The sequence below is a fragment of the Hyla sarda genome, chromosome 5 (assembly GCF_029499605.1).
Source record: "Hyla sarda isolate aHylSar1 chromosome 5, aHylSar1.hap1, whole genome shotgun sequence".
Lineage (NCBI taxonomy): Eukaryota > Metazoa > Chordata > Amphibia > Anura > Hylidae > Hyla > Hyla sarda.
In genome coordinates this window covers 330,684,542-330,698,282 of record NC_079193.1, presented here as the reverse complement: position 1 = coordinate 330,698,282, position 13,741 = coordinate 330,684,542, and the positions used below count along the sequence as shown (strand labels likewise).

Below are 13,741 nucleotides of genomic sequence, written 5' to 3'. Positions count from 1 at the left end.
GACACAGACAGTGGGTGTATCTTGCTGTCTCTAGGAGGTGACACTATGGCAACAAAAACAGTTGGCTCCTCCCAGCAGGATATACCCGCCTTCAGGCTCTGAGCTAGTCAGTTTAAGCTTAGTGTCTAAGGAAGTGGGACGTGGTCTGGGTTGCTCCAGACCAGGTCTTCTAAATTTTTTTGTTTTCCTAGTTAGGGACGTGTTGGCTTTTTATTCCTTTTCTTTTCTGTTTTCAGGTGGGGACTTGGGGACTGCGGTTCCCAGTTTCCCCATTGCGAGTGAGGGGGCACAGACATTGCGTATATGCGCTGTTAACCCCCCCCCCCCCCCTCGCCAACGGTCAGCGCTTGGGTGGTACCTCACGGGTCCGGGTCCCCCTATTTCTCTGCTCGCCTCGCTCGTGCATAGAAGCCAGGCGTGATGCAGTTAACTAATGCTGTCTGAAGACTTCACTGAAGACTCCAGTAGGTACGTTCTTCTGACTGAGGTAAGTACTTCCCCTTTTTTCTCCACAGGTACGGACTCGCAGCAGCTGGAGATGCCCTGTTTTGGCCCACCCTTTAGGTTTTTTATTTTTTGGGGGGGCTAACTTACATGGGCTACACTTTATTAGAGGCTGCACTTTATTTTTGGGGGAGCAGTGGCACCTGAAGGGGCTTCATATAGGGGGCATTTCACTTTGTGTGTGTGTGTTTGGGTGCACGTCCATAGCGCCTTATTCCGGCGCTTCACTTGTGTGCATGTGCGTGTTAACCTTGTCTCACAGCGCCTTATCGTGGCTGACAGCCGCGGCGCTGTCCCGGGCCGGGCGCTTTTCAGCGCCGGCTTAGTTTCACTTTGCCGGCAGCGCCTTATAAGCGTCTCACTGCCGCGGCGCTGCTATTAGGTGGCGCTTCGGCGCCGGCTTACTACTTTTCACCGGCAGTCTCTGCCGGTGCTGGCTGCCCGCCCTATTCTCCCGAGCGCACAAACGAGCGGCAGGTGCGCTCGGGGCAAGGAGCGGGCGCCATGACAGTTCTCCCGGTCGGTCTGTGGCTCCGCCCACGGGGCTGGAAGAGCTCAGAGGCACGAAGCTGCCTCCAATCAGCGCCGTTGGCGCGAATTTCAATAGGAAAGGGGCATTTACTTAGTGCCTTGCTTCAGGCACACCCCTCTCTTCCTATTGGCTGGCCTTTTTCTCTCTCTCTAGCTGCACAGAGCGAGTCTCCTCACTGCAGCTGACAGGGGACACAGTCTAGGGTGAGAAAGTTCCGATATCCCTTCTTTTTTCCTCATTATGTCCGTACCCAGAGCTGTTCCTCCCTCTAAACAGAGACCTGGTACTTCAGTGGCTTACTATCTCTGTAAGCACTGGAATACCAAAATGTCTGGCTCCGCTGAGCCCACTTGTCCTGCATGCTCCACTGCTCCCCCAGACCCCCGGATGCCCCTCCGGTCCCAGTGGATCCAGCCGCTCCCCCAGCCTGGGTTTCTTCCTGACTCAGTAAATGGCTGACTTTAACAAAGTCTCCCACTCGGTGGCCGAGGCCTCCCGGTAAGTGGTGTCCGCCTTGAAGGGGCCTTCCCTGCGCAGGACCTCCTGGAAGGGCTCGCTCCTCATCTTCACGCTCTCACAAGCGTCCTAGGGGTGCCTCGTCTGACTCTTCCAATGAGTCTTCAAGTAGACATGAGCATTCCCCTCGTGGGTCCCGCCCCCCCCCCCTCCCACCCCCCCCGGTCATCCGAGCACAAACGTCGCTCCTCCAGAGGACATTCTAGGAGTCGCTGCTCACTAAGGTGGTTTCTCCTCCCTCAGTGGACCCACCAGTTTCCCGGATCAATAAGGCGACTACACTGCCTCTGGCAGATGCCGCTGCCTTCAAGGACCCCACGGACAATAAGGTAGAATCCTTAGTGAAGTTTGCCACGGAAGCTGCGGGCTCTTCTCCTCTTTCCATCTTCACCTCCACATGGGTGTCCAAGGGCCTGTCGGAGTGGTGCCAAAAGCTCCGTCAGGATATCTTAGCGGGATCCCCCCGGAGGATCTATCTGCTTTGGCTCTTCCATGCTCTAAAGCCGGGGATTTTCTGTGCGCAGCTTCCATGCAGGCAGCCCGTTGTTCTCCCTATGCAGTGGGTCATTTAGCGGCCCTCCGCCGCTCTGTGGCTTAAGGCTTGGAATGCGGATGCCGCTTCCAAAAGATCACTCACTGAGCTTCCCTTTATGGGTGGCCGTCTTTTTGGCAAACTCCTTGATGAGATTATCTCCGAGGCAACGGGAGGTAAGAGTTCCTTGTTACCTCAGAATAAGGCTCGCCCTACTTCCCAAAGGAAGGCCTTTTCCTTTCGGACCTCCAGCTCCAACAAGGGATCCGGGCAGACGCCCTCGCGAGACAAGAAGGCTCCCTCGTTCCGGGCTCACACGTCTTGGAGGTCGGACTCCAACTGGTCCCGCCGTTTTGCGCCCAAATCAGGCAACCGCAAGCCCACTTCTGCATGAAGTGAGGCCCCCACCCGCGGTTTCTTCTCGGGTGGGAGGTCGTCTCTTACTTTTTCGAGACATCTGGACCTCTCACATTCAAGACTCTTGGGTCAGGGACGTGGTGTCCAACAGTTACCAGATCGAATTTGCATCCCTTCCGAGGGATCGCTTTTTTCGATCCCGGGCCCCCCGGTCTCCTCCTCTGGCGGAGCAGTTTCAAGCGGCTCTCCAGTCTCTGCTTCTCCAGGGGGTTATCGTTCCTGTTCCTTCAGGGGAACGTTTTCAGGGTTTCTATTCAAATCTTTGTGGTCCCGAAGGACTGTTCTGTGCGTCCAATTTTGGACCTCAAGCGTCTCAATCTTCATCTTATCTGCCACTTCCGAATGGAATCCGTTCGGTAGTGGCGTCCCTGGAACAATGGGAGTTCCTCTCATCTGTGGACATCAAGGATGCCTACCTCCATGTGCCAATTTTTCCGGGCCATCATCGGTACCTTCAATTTCACTTTCAATTTGTAGCTCTCCCCTTCGGTCTAGCCACGGCTCCTCGGGTCTTTTACGGTGATGGGCCTGTTACGGTCCAGGGGAATCTCGGTGATCCCCCTACCTGGACGACCTTCTCATCAAGGCTCCAACCAGGGCCCAGACTCTGGAGAATCTGGACATCACTCTCCACACTCTGGCTCGCTTCGGGTGGATGATCAACCAGGACAAGTCAGTCCTCCGTCCTACCCAGTCTCTAACCTTTCTGGGACTTCTCTTCGACGCGGCCTCTACCCGAATTCGCCTTCCGCCAGACAAACGTCTGGCGCTCCGGTCGGGGATCCACTCCCTTCGGACCCAGTTATCTGTCTCCATTCGCACTTGTATGGAAGTCCTGGGTCGGATGGTGGCAACTATGGAGGCCGTACCTTTTGCCCAGTTTCATTACCGTCCCCTCCAACTGGCGATTCTCTCTCGATGGAACAGGTCTCCTCTGTCCCTCGATCGTCAATTGTTCTCCCTCGCAGGGTCTGTCAGTCTCTGCTCTGGTGGCTCCGCTCCCCCCTTCTCCAAGGGGCGGTCGTTTCTTCCCCTTCACTGTTAGGTTGGTACAACGGATGCCAGCCTGTCGGGCTGGGGTGGCGTGTTCAGGGTCAGGGACTCTGGTCTCCCCGGGAGACCCTTCTTCCGATAAACATATTGTAATTACGGGCGATTCTTCTGTCTTCATTGGGAGTCCCATCTTCAATTCTTCTGTAGTATAAATAAACTGAGAAGTACTGGAAGGATGAAGATTTTTAAACATAGAAGTAACTTACAAATATGTTTAACATTCTGACACCAGTTAAAACTTTTTTTTTTCTCTTAGAGTACCCCTTTTAAACGGAACATGGCCTTAGTTTAATGCTTCCAAAATCACAAGACATCAAGGCAGTCCCTGGCGGCTTTCCCCCTGTACCACCAGCCTTAAATAGACCACTACCAGTGTGGGTATAGGTAGTGGGAAAACACTGCTGTTGTCCTGAGATGTAGATTCACACTGCTCTTCCCTGCCTGCTGACAGGGAGAAACCATCACAAAGAGGCAGGTGAAGCTGCATCACAGGAATACACTAAGGTATGTTGGGTACAAATGTTCTTTGATACTGTTTCACTTTCTGCCCTTAGATAGGACTCAGAGCAGAGAGTGCAGACTTAGCACTCTGGAAAGCCAGATTTATAGTAATTTTTAATTTAGTAATTATTAAAAGCAAAATTGATGCCATGTGAACAGAATCTCTGTTTTGACACAGAACTCCCTCTGTTAACATCAGCACACAACAATGGTTGAAGCCACCAGGACTAACACAACTGTATGACATTAGGCTGTCCCAGGGGAACAACTTAAACTTGCTAGTCAGTTTAGGAGTATCCCAAAGTAACATAACCAATGATCATGCTGTTTTGTCCCCTAGAGGGCCTAGTGTACACACATGAAAGCCTTGACTGTAATGAACCCAAGCTACATATAAAACAAACACACGGACAAAATTAACTTTGACGTTCTGAAATTGCTCCCACCTTAAAAAAATAAGCCATTTTATGAAATTGCACCAATACTATAACCCATATTGCAAAAAAAGCTACTATACAGTGATAAATGGCATTAAAGTGGATAAAGCCCTTTGACTACTGATCTGCTAATCTGTCCGTTTTTTGTTCATAAAATATTCAAATGTCTTTCCTGGACAGCCTATTGGTCAATTACGATGCATTAACACATGTGAAAAAGGCTTTTGTCCTTTTTCTTTCCATATTTAACAAGAGGAGCTTGAAATGTTTAAATAACCCTAGATGTTGAGAAAACATACGTAATATCTATATTTAATTTTTGTTTTCAGCATTTGGAAAGTCAGTAAGGAATGGCGTGAAATGGTGACTCAAGATAAAGATGCTTGCCAAAGAAGAAAATTGTTCCTGAAAAAGCGAAGAGATGAAGCCGAGGTACAAGGCAACAATTTGTTTCCTAGCAATAAACCTGCACACTAAGGCTGTGTTCCCACGCTTGCATTTGATGGCTGCCAAAAACGCATGTGTTTTTTATTTTATATATTTTTTTTTTTTTTTTTAGATTGTGCTTAAAGTGGTATTCCTGTACTTAAAAATGTATCCCCTATCAACAGGATAAGTGTTTAATGGAGGGGGGATCTGACTGTTGGGACACCTCAGTCTCCTGCCCGGAGCCCCAGCTCTCCCTATGCACTGAGCGGGCACTGCACAAAGCAATGGTTGACATGCCCCCTCCATGCATCTCTAATGGAGAGACTGACTGACATACAGTGCTAGTGTATCTCCGGCTCTCCCATAGATGTATAGAGGGGGATGTTGCCCACCGCTTCATGAGGTGATTGACAGTGCCGTGCATGGGGAGCATGGGCAGGGGATCCCAGCGGGCTTACCTCCTCTCGAATAGACACTTATCCCCTATTCTGTAGATAGGAGATACGTTTTCAAGTACTTAGTACCCCTTCAGGGAGCATCAACTGGCAAAATATGATTTACCAACAGGATTTGTCATAAAGGATCTGAAGAAGCCTGATAATGCCAACCACACTGCAAACGCAACCAAAATGTGAATGTGGAAACACAGTATAAGGGCTTCAGTAGACGAGGGGTTATTGGCCAATACCTGCCCCATGTAATACACATTAATCAGCTTATGAATGTGAAATATTCGTTTGTCAGGTGGGATTATGCATGCTTAAAAAAAAAAAAAAAAAAAGCATTGTTGGCAGCACAGTTACCCGTGTACAGTGCATAGTGAAAGTATTCGGCCCCCTTGAACTTTTCGACCTTTTGCCATATTTCAGGCTTCAAACATAAAGATATAAAACTGTAATTTTTTTGTGAAGAATCAACAAGTGGGACACAATCATGAAGTGGAACGAAATTTATTGGAGATTTCAAACTTTTTTAACAAATAAAAAACTATAAAATTGGCATGCAAAATTATTCAGCCCCCTTAAGTTAATACTTTGTAGCGCCACCTTTTGCTGCGATTACAGCTGTAAGTCGCTTGGGGTATATCTCAGTTTTGCACATCGAGAAACTGAAATTTTTGCCCATTCCTCCTTGCAAAACAACTAGAGCTCAGTGAGGTTGGATGGAGAGCGTTTGAACAGCAGTTTTCAGTTCTTTGGATTGGATTCAGGATTGGATTCAGGTCTGGACTTTGACTTGGCCTTTCTAACACCTGGATATGTTTATTTGTGAACCATTCCATTGTAGATTTTGCTTTGTTTTGGATCATTGTCTTGTTGGAAGACAAATCTCCATCCCAGTCTCAGGTCTTTAGCAGACTCCATCAGGTTTTCTTCCACAATGGTCCTGTATTTGGCTCCATCCATTTTCCCATCAATTTTAACAATCTTCCCTGTCCCTGCTGAAGAAAAACAGGCGCAAACCATGATGCTGCCACCACCATGTTTGACAGTGGGGATGGGGTGTTCAGTATGATGATTTGTGTTGCTTTTATGCCAAACATAACGTTTTGCATTGTTGCAAAAAAATTAGATTTTGGTTTCATCTGACCAGAGCACCTTCTTCCACATGTTTGTGTCTCCCAGGTGGCTTGTGACAAACTTTAAACACTTTTTATGGATATCTTTAAGAAATGGCTTTCTTCTTGCCACTCTTAAAGGCCAGACTTGTGCAGTATACGACTGATTGTTGTCCTATGGACAGTCTCCCACCTCAGCTGTAGATCTCTGCAGTTCATCCAGAGGGATCATGGGCCTCTTGGCTGCATCTCTGATCAGTCTTCTCCTTGTATGAGCTGAAAGTTTAGAGGGACGGCCAGGTCATTGTAGATTTGCAGTGGTCTGATACTTCTTCCATTTCAATATTATCGCTTGCACAGTGCTTCCTTGGGATGTTTGAAGCTTGGGAAATCTTTTTGTATCCAAATCCGGCTTTAAACTTCTCCAACAGTATCTCGGACCTGCCTGGTGTGTTCCTTGTTCTTCATGATGCTCTCTGCGCTTTAAACAGACCTCTGAGACTATCACAGTGCAGATGCATTTATACAGAGACTTGATTACACACAGATGGATTCGATTTATCATCATTAGTCATTTAGGTCAACATTGGATCATTCAGAGATCCTCACTGAACTTCTGGAGAGAGTTTGCTGCACTGAAAGTAAAGTGGCTGAATAATTTTGCACGCCCAATTTTTCAGTTTGTTAGTTTGAAATATCCAATTCATTTCGTTCCACTTCATGATTGTGTCCCACTTGTGGATTCTTCATAAAAAATTAGTTTTATATCTTTGTTTGAAGCCTGAAATGTGGCAAAAGTTCAAGGGGGCTGAATACTTTCACTATGCACTGTAAATAGGGATGTGCTGCTGATAGTGGTCACCTGAATGAACCAGTGATTATTAAGCCAATAATTGTTGCTGCCAAATCGAAGGCTGTGTTCACATGGGACATTATTATTAACGGTACCGCCACTAATTACTGCAATTTTAACACTTTTCCAAAATCAGTATAAATTACAAGATTTTACTGCAGTTATATAAATCACTGTCCAGCTGCACAATTTTTGGGGGTTTCTGAAAAGTGGTAAATTTGCTGCGGTGAAGGCCCCATGTAAACACTCCTTAGGGTGGCTCTTTTGAACGAGACAATCGACTTGTATTAATCAGTGCTCGTATTGGATAGCCTCCTGTCCGTCTAATGCAGCCCTAAGTTGGATCATAAAATAAATATTCATGGAGAAGTCGTTGATGTGTATGGTTCATTCTATTTTGTAAGATAAAGCAATGCATCTGTTTATAAATGCTTCCCTAAGCATCAGATTATCTGCTAAAATATCTAATGTCTGAGGGGTGTATTTGTCCTGACAATGGACAACCGGCAAGTAGTGTCTTTATCTTTAAACTACATGGAATTTGTTGCCAAGGGACCGTTCTATAAAGTAGGTATTACCCAAAGACTTTGACCACTTAACTATGAAGTGTCTACAAACTTGAAATTACTAAAAATCTCACCATTGCTAAAAAGAGCAGAAGTGAAAGAGCAATGTCCTATTGTAGTAAATTAGATTTTAAAAAAATATTACGGTCCGAAATGTTCCCTTCCTGATTCATGTCAGGTTTTCCACACTGTCTTTAATTGATAAAAAAAATAAACTGTATTGTTGAACCCCAGTCATGTTTGCACATGTGGTACTGCAAGACATTTTTTCCATATAAGCTTATACCGTATATCCCAGCGTATAAGACTACTTTTTAACCCCGAATTTTCTTCTGAAAAGTCGGGGGTCATCATTTACGCCGGTATTGAGATCCGGGATAGGAAAACTTCTGATTATCTGCCCAGGCCGTCTCCCGTGTGTGGCTGCAGGCGGGGGGCGGCCAGAGCAAGTAAAAACTAATACTGTATACTAAAAACCAGGGTGCCTCCAGCTGTTGTGAAACTACAACTCCCAGCACGGCAAAGGCTTTCCGGGCATGCTGGGAGTTGTAGTCTTACAACAGCTGGAGGCCCCCTGGTTTTTAGTATACAGTATTAGTTTTTACCTGCTCTGGCCTGCCCCCGCCTGCAGCCACACACGGGAGCCGGCCCGGGCAGATAATCATAGGTATTCCTATGCCGGACATCCCTGTGTCCCAAATAATCTTTTCGGAACATAAGGATGTCCGCTGATCACTTACCATTCCCCGGCGGCGCGTGTCCTCCTGCGGTCCGGTCCTCCGTCTCTATGGTTGTACGCATCCCGTGCCTACAACCATAGAGGCAGAGGACCGCAGGACCAGGAGGAGGCCTGGTGAGTGACCGGCCATGCTATCTTAAGTGATCCGGTCACCGATCCCGGCACCTACTGCTATAGTCCATAGGCCATAGCAGTAGATGGTGACCCGGGCTGGAGGAGCGGCGATCGGAACACTGTGGGGGAAGACCAGTACAGACATACAGCCTGCAGCCATACACTGTACATGGCTGGAAGCTGTATGTCTGTTTGGGGGAGCTGCCTACCCAATGTGGGGGGAGCTGCCTACCCAATGTGGGGGGAACTACAAGGTACCGTACATCGCGGTAGTCTTATATGGCGAGTATATCCCAAACTCTATATTTTACCTGGGTAAAAGTTGGGGGTCGTCTTATACGCCAAGTCGTCTTATTTTAACAAACTTGTCACCTGCCCTCCTACTATTGGCTAAAGTGATGAAGCAGAAACAATCAGCTGAGCCTCATGTCTCCTTTGCACACTTGGCATTCTGGACAAGCAGAAACAGTGTGAATTTGTAGAAGTTGTCCAAAGACTTTCTGTGATCATGCAACACTCACACCCAACTGCAGAAGTAAGAGGACACCCAGCTCATAGCTTTTGACCCATAAAACCTTGTGTGTCAAAATGATAGGTTTCTTTTATGTATTTACTTGCACCTTTTGTGACAGTAGTGATGCAGCCTCCGCACGTACCAGCTAATGGTAAAAATGTTTTAAGTCTTAAAAATTATGAACACTCACATGCCAGAGTGGTAAAGAATTCCCTGCCTTGAGTGGCTTGCTTTGCTATATTAAATATGGGGTAAAGGTGGTATGAAAGAATTAACACAATCCAGAAGTCTAATCTTCTTAAATTGTTCTAAACTCTAGGAAGGTTGGATGCCATCTGAAGATGCTGCAACCAGATTAAATCTCCTTAACAGATCTGTGCTGAAATCCGTTCAAGCTCAAGCCAAATCTATATGTCACACCCCAACTTCTTGTGGGCTTTTCACACCAAAAAACACTGCACCCGTTCCTCAGTCTGCTAGCAAACAACAAGAATATGTCAAGGTTGGTCTACATATTTATTTATTTATTTATTTATTTATTTATTTTTTCCAGTTTAAGGATTGTTAAACTTCTAGTTCTGTGTTTTTTTTTTTTTTTTCTTCCACATTGCTAAGGAATGTGCCATAACATTTACGCAAAAATACAATTTGTCAGCTTGCAAATTCCTGAAACAATCTCCTACAAATCAAGCTGAGGGTACAAGGTTCTGTTTAGTTTATCAATCAATCCCTGAACATCTTTATTTTCTACCACCATTATATGTTGAGGCCATAACTCTATGGAAACCTATTTTCTGAAGCCACAAAATTATATTCAAATATAAGAAAGTGTAGGTTCAAAGAAAAAGTGGATTATTAATACAAATAAAGCAAGTGTCTTATGTATTAAGTGATTTAGAGCTTCCAGCAGCTCTTATGTTTGAGGACAGTAGCCTTTTCAGGGTCCTGTACAGAATGTCCAAAAAAATGGAAGATGGAGCCACCTCACCTGGTGTCCCAAAAATATGCTAACCCTGGCACAGGTAAATAGTATATGGGTGCATTCACATCATTATTTTGTCCTATGGTTCCCGTAACTGTTTTGTATATGAATACCGTATGCTGCCTTATCGGAAACCGTATACATTGACTTTCCATACAAAACCATACACACAGATGCATCCGGTTGTGTATGGTTTTACCAGTGAAATGTCCATTCTGATAGGTCAGATCTTCCTTCCATTTACACATTTCACAGAACTGGACTGTCTGTAGCATTGTATGTTGACTATGGTTTCAAGTTACAATGGTCTAGAGAAGACCGTTGTATGTTGAATATATTGTAATCTGAGACCGTTGTAAAATTAGGGACCGCTAGATTTACTTTGACCATCAGTGGCCTATAGCTTTTTGAATAAACGGGTTATCGTGGCTTTTTTTTTTTTTTTCTCCCCGGTGTTAAAATTAATGGCCAATCCGATAGACAATCAATATTAGAGAAGAGATGCTGGAAGACATATCCTTGCCAATGTTTTTAAGGAGTGCTGGTAGTCCAAGATGCTGTATAGTTGTCTCAGCCTAACATATGGTGCAACACTGCAGTGCTTTGCACCACTGCTAACAGTAGTATGGCGATACAAGCAGATGTAAACATTGAATCGTCTGGTGTTCAGCTGTTTGGAGGAGCCCCCTCTTTCAGGCGATAAGTAAAGATTCCTGAATTCTGACCTCTGCTGACCCATACGCCCCGTCCTTAAGGACTATGGGCGTACAGGCAAGCCCTGCGTTCCTCTGCTTCGGAACGGGATGCCTGCGGAAATCATTCAGTAGGCATCCCGTGACTATGCCTGGGGGGGGGGGAACAACAACACCCCCACAACAGTGCTCTCTGCTGACACCTCTGTCCATGTTAGGATTCTAATCTGGACAGTTCCTATCCCCATAGAAATCCTTTCCTACTCTGGACAGTTCCTGACACGAACAGAGGTGTCAGCAGAGAGCACTGTGGTCAGGCTGCAAAGAACTTCACAAATTTCTCTGTAGTATACAGCAGCTAAGTACTGGAAGGGTTAAGATTTTTAAATAGAAGTGATTAACAAATCTGTTAACGTGTACCAGTTGATTTGAAAACCTTTTTTTTTTTTTTCCATCGGAGTTCCCTTTTAAGGGTTTAAAGAAAACATTTTCTTTTAAAGGACAACTGCAGCGCAATATACACTTATCCCCTATCTACATGATGGGGGATAAGTGTTTGATCGCGGGGGGTCCGACCGCTGGGACCCCCCGAGATCTCCCTAACGGGGCACCGCCATTAGCGATCATAGTGAGCACTAAGGCGTGTAGCGTCGACCTAGAGGTCGACGGTGACGCCCCGTCCCCTTCCCGTCCCCATACAGTTCTATGGGGGAGCCGGGGAGGCACGAACGCTGCCTCCCCGACTCTCCCATAGAGCCGCGGCCCCTTACAGGAGATCGTGGAGGGTCCCAGCGGTCGGATCCCCTGCGATCAAACACTTATCCCTGATCTTGTAGATAGGGGATAAGTGTATATTAAGCTGCAGTTGTCCTTTAAATGAACTGGTGCCAGAAATCTTAAGTACTGAAAGGATTATCAGTTGCTGTATGATCCACAGGAAGTTCTTTTTTTCTTTTTGAAATTCCTTTGTCTGACCACAGTGCTCTCTGCTGATACCTCTGTCCATGTCAGAAAACCTATACTGCTCTGGACAGTTCCTATGGGGATTTGCTCCTACTATGAACAGTTCCTAAAATGGACAGATGTGTTAGTAGAGAGCACTGTCAGACACAAAGGTAATTAAAAAGAACTTCCTGTGGATCATAACAGCAGCTAAGTACAGGAAGGATTAAGATTTTTTTAATAGAAGTAATTTACAAATCTGATTAACATTCTGGCACCAGTTGATTGAAAAAAGTTTTCCAGTGGAGTACCCCTTTAAAGTTCTAAAGCCTAAACAAACCCTTAAAGTACAGCCTTGTCAGTAACCAGGCTGGTGTGGGCTTACTGTTGTGCTCTGTAATAAAGTTACTAATGGGATGTCTACCTCAATGATCACCACTATATCTTGCCTATTTTTAGAACAAAAGAACTTTAATATTTCCAACTGATCTTTTATAAACTGCACTTTAAAGTCAGTAAAAGGCTTTCTTAAAGGGGTATTGCAGCCGAAATGAACGTATCCCTTATCCACAGGATAGGTAATAAGTAGCTGATTGCGAGGTGTCCAAGCGGTGGGACCTCCTGCAATCTCTGGAACAGGCGCCATCTTGAGAGCACGTGTAGTAGACGGCACACGCTCCATTGAGTTTTCTATGGGAGCTCTGGAGACCCAATTCCAGTACTTGTCAGTCATCTGCGCTCCCATAGAAATGAATGGAGCGCATTCCATCTAGCAGTAGACGACACGCGCTTCTCACTGAGTGAGGCGGGTTCCTGTCCCTGAGATTGCGGGGGGTCCCAGCTATCAGACAGCCAGAAGTCTTTTGATCACATGTGGACTTAGTGCTGGGTGGTATACCGGTTCATACCGAATACTGGAATTTTATTCCTGCACGATATGAATTTTTCCCATACCGCAATACCGATTGGGCCCCCCCCCTCTCTCGAATGAATGATCAGCTGCAACACGCTGTCCCCACATAGGGGGAACTAATCATATGTCACCCGCGCCCTGTTCCGTGCCCCACCCCCTGGTTTATCAGCCCAGCACTGCGCTGTCCCCCCACATCGGGGAAACTAATCGTATGTGACCTGCAAGCGCTTCTCCCTCCCTCCCCCCAATAATTATCAGCCGCTTCACTGTACTTGCAAAAATATATGGAAAGTCCAGCTCACCCACTTGCTCCTGTGCTCGGATCTACTCGGATGTGAGGAGCGTGTGTTGTCTACCGGTAGACTGCACGCATTCCATTCATTTCTATGGAATCACCGATGATGCCCAAGAGCTGTGCTCTTTTCGGCGCTCCCATAGGAATGAGTGAGCGTACCATTCAGAATATCGTGTGCCTAGAACTAATGGTGACTAACAATTTTGGAATATGCAGCACTATATACACTTAATTTACCATTATTATTATTATTATTTATTTTTATTATTATTATTATTTTTTTTAATCACTTAAAATATTTTGTCTACAGATTGCCAAAACATTATTCACAGATGAAGCTCTGAAACCGTGTCCACAGTGCCAGTACCCTGCAAAGTATCAGCCACTGAATAAGCGAGGAAAGTGCAGTAGAAAAGACTGTGGGTTTGACTTCTGCATACTTTGCTTGTGTGCATTTCATGGTTCTAAGGAATGTAGCAGTGGATCAGGAAAACGTGTGCATAAGAAAGATGTAATCCCTGGAAGTGCCAAGAGCAAGCGCAACTTGAAAAGGCTCTAATTGTTGTTTTTTTGTTTTTCTTCACATCCTTAATTCATTGCTTTCTGAATGGACTGTTTTTAAGCCTTTTTTAGCACTTGTCTAACAAGGATT

The 13,741-nt window shown here is 45.9% G+C and overlaps 1 protein-coding gene across 5 annotated transcripts in view; it reads left to right on the top strand.

Moving 5' to 3' along the window:
• Positions 1-13,741, top strand: part of FBXO43 (F-box protein 43) — a 27,947-nt gene extending 14,206 nt beyond the window's left edge. For all 5 annotated transcript variants that reach the window (XM_056522393.1, XM_056522394.1, XM_056522391.1 and 2 more), the window contains exons 3-5: positions 4,822-4,924; positions 9,585-9,767; positions 13,400-13,741. In XM_056522393.1, coding sequence (XP_056378368.1) covers positions 4,822-4,924; positions 9,585-9,767; positions 13,400-13,648 — 535 coding nt within the window. In that variant the 3' untranslated portion in view covers positions 13,649-13,741. The remainder of the gene's footprint in view (positions 1-4,821; positions 4,925-9,584; positions 9,768-13,399) is intronic.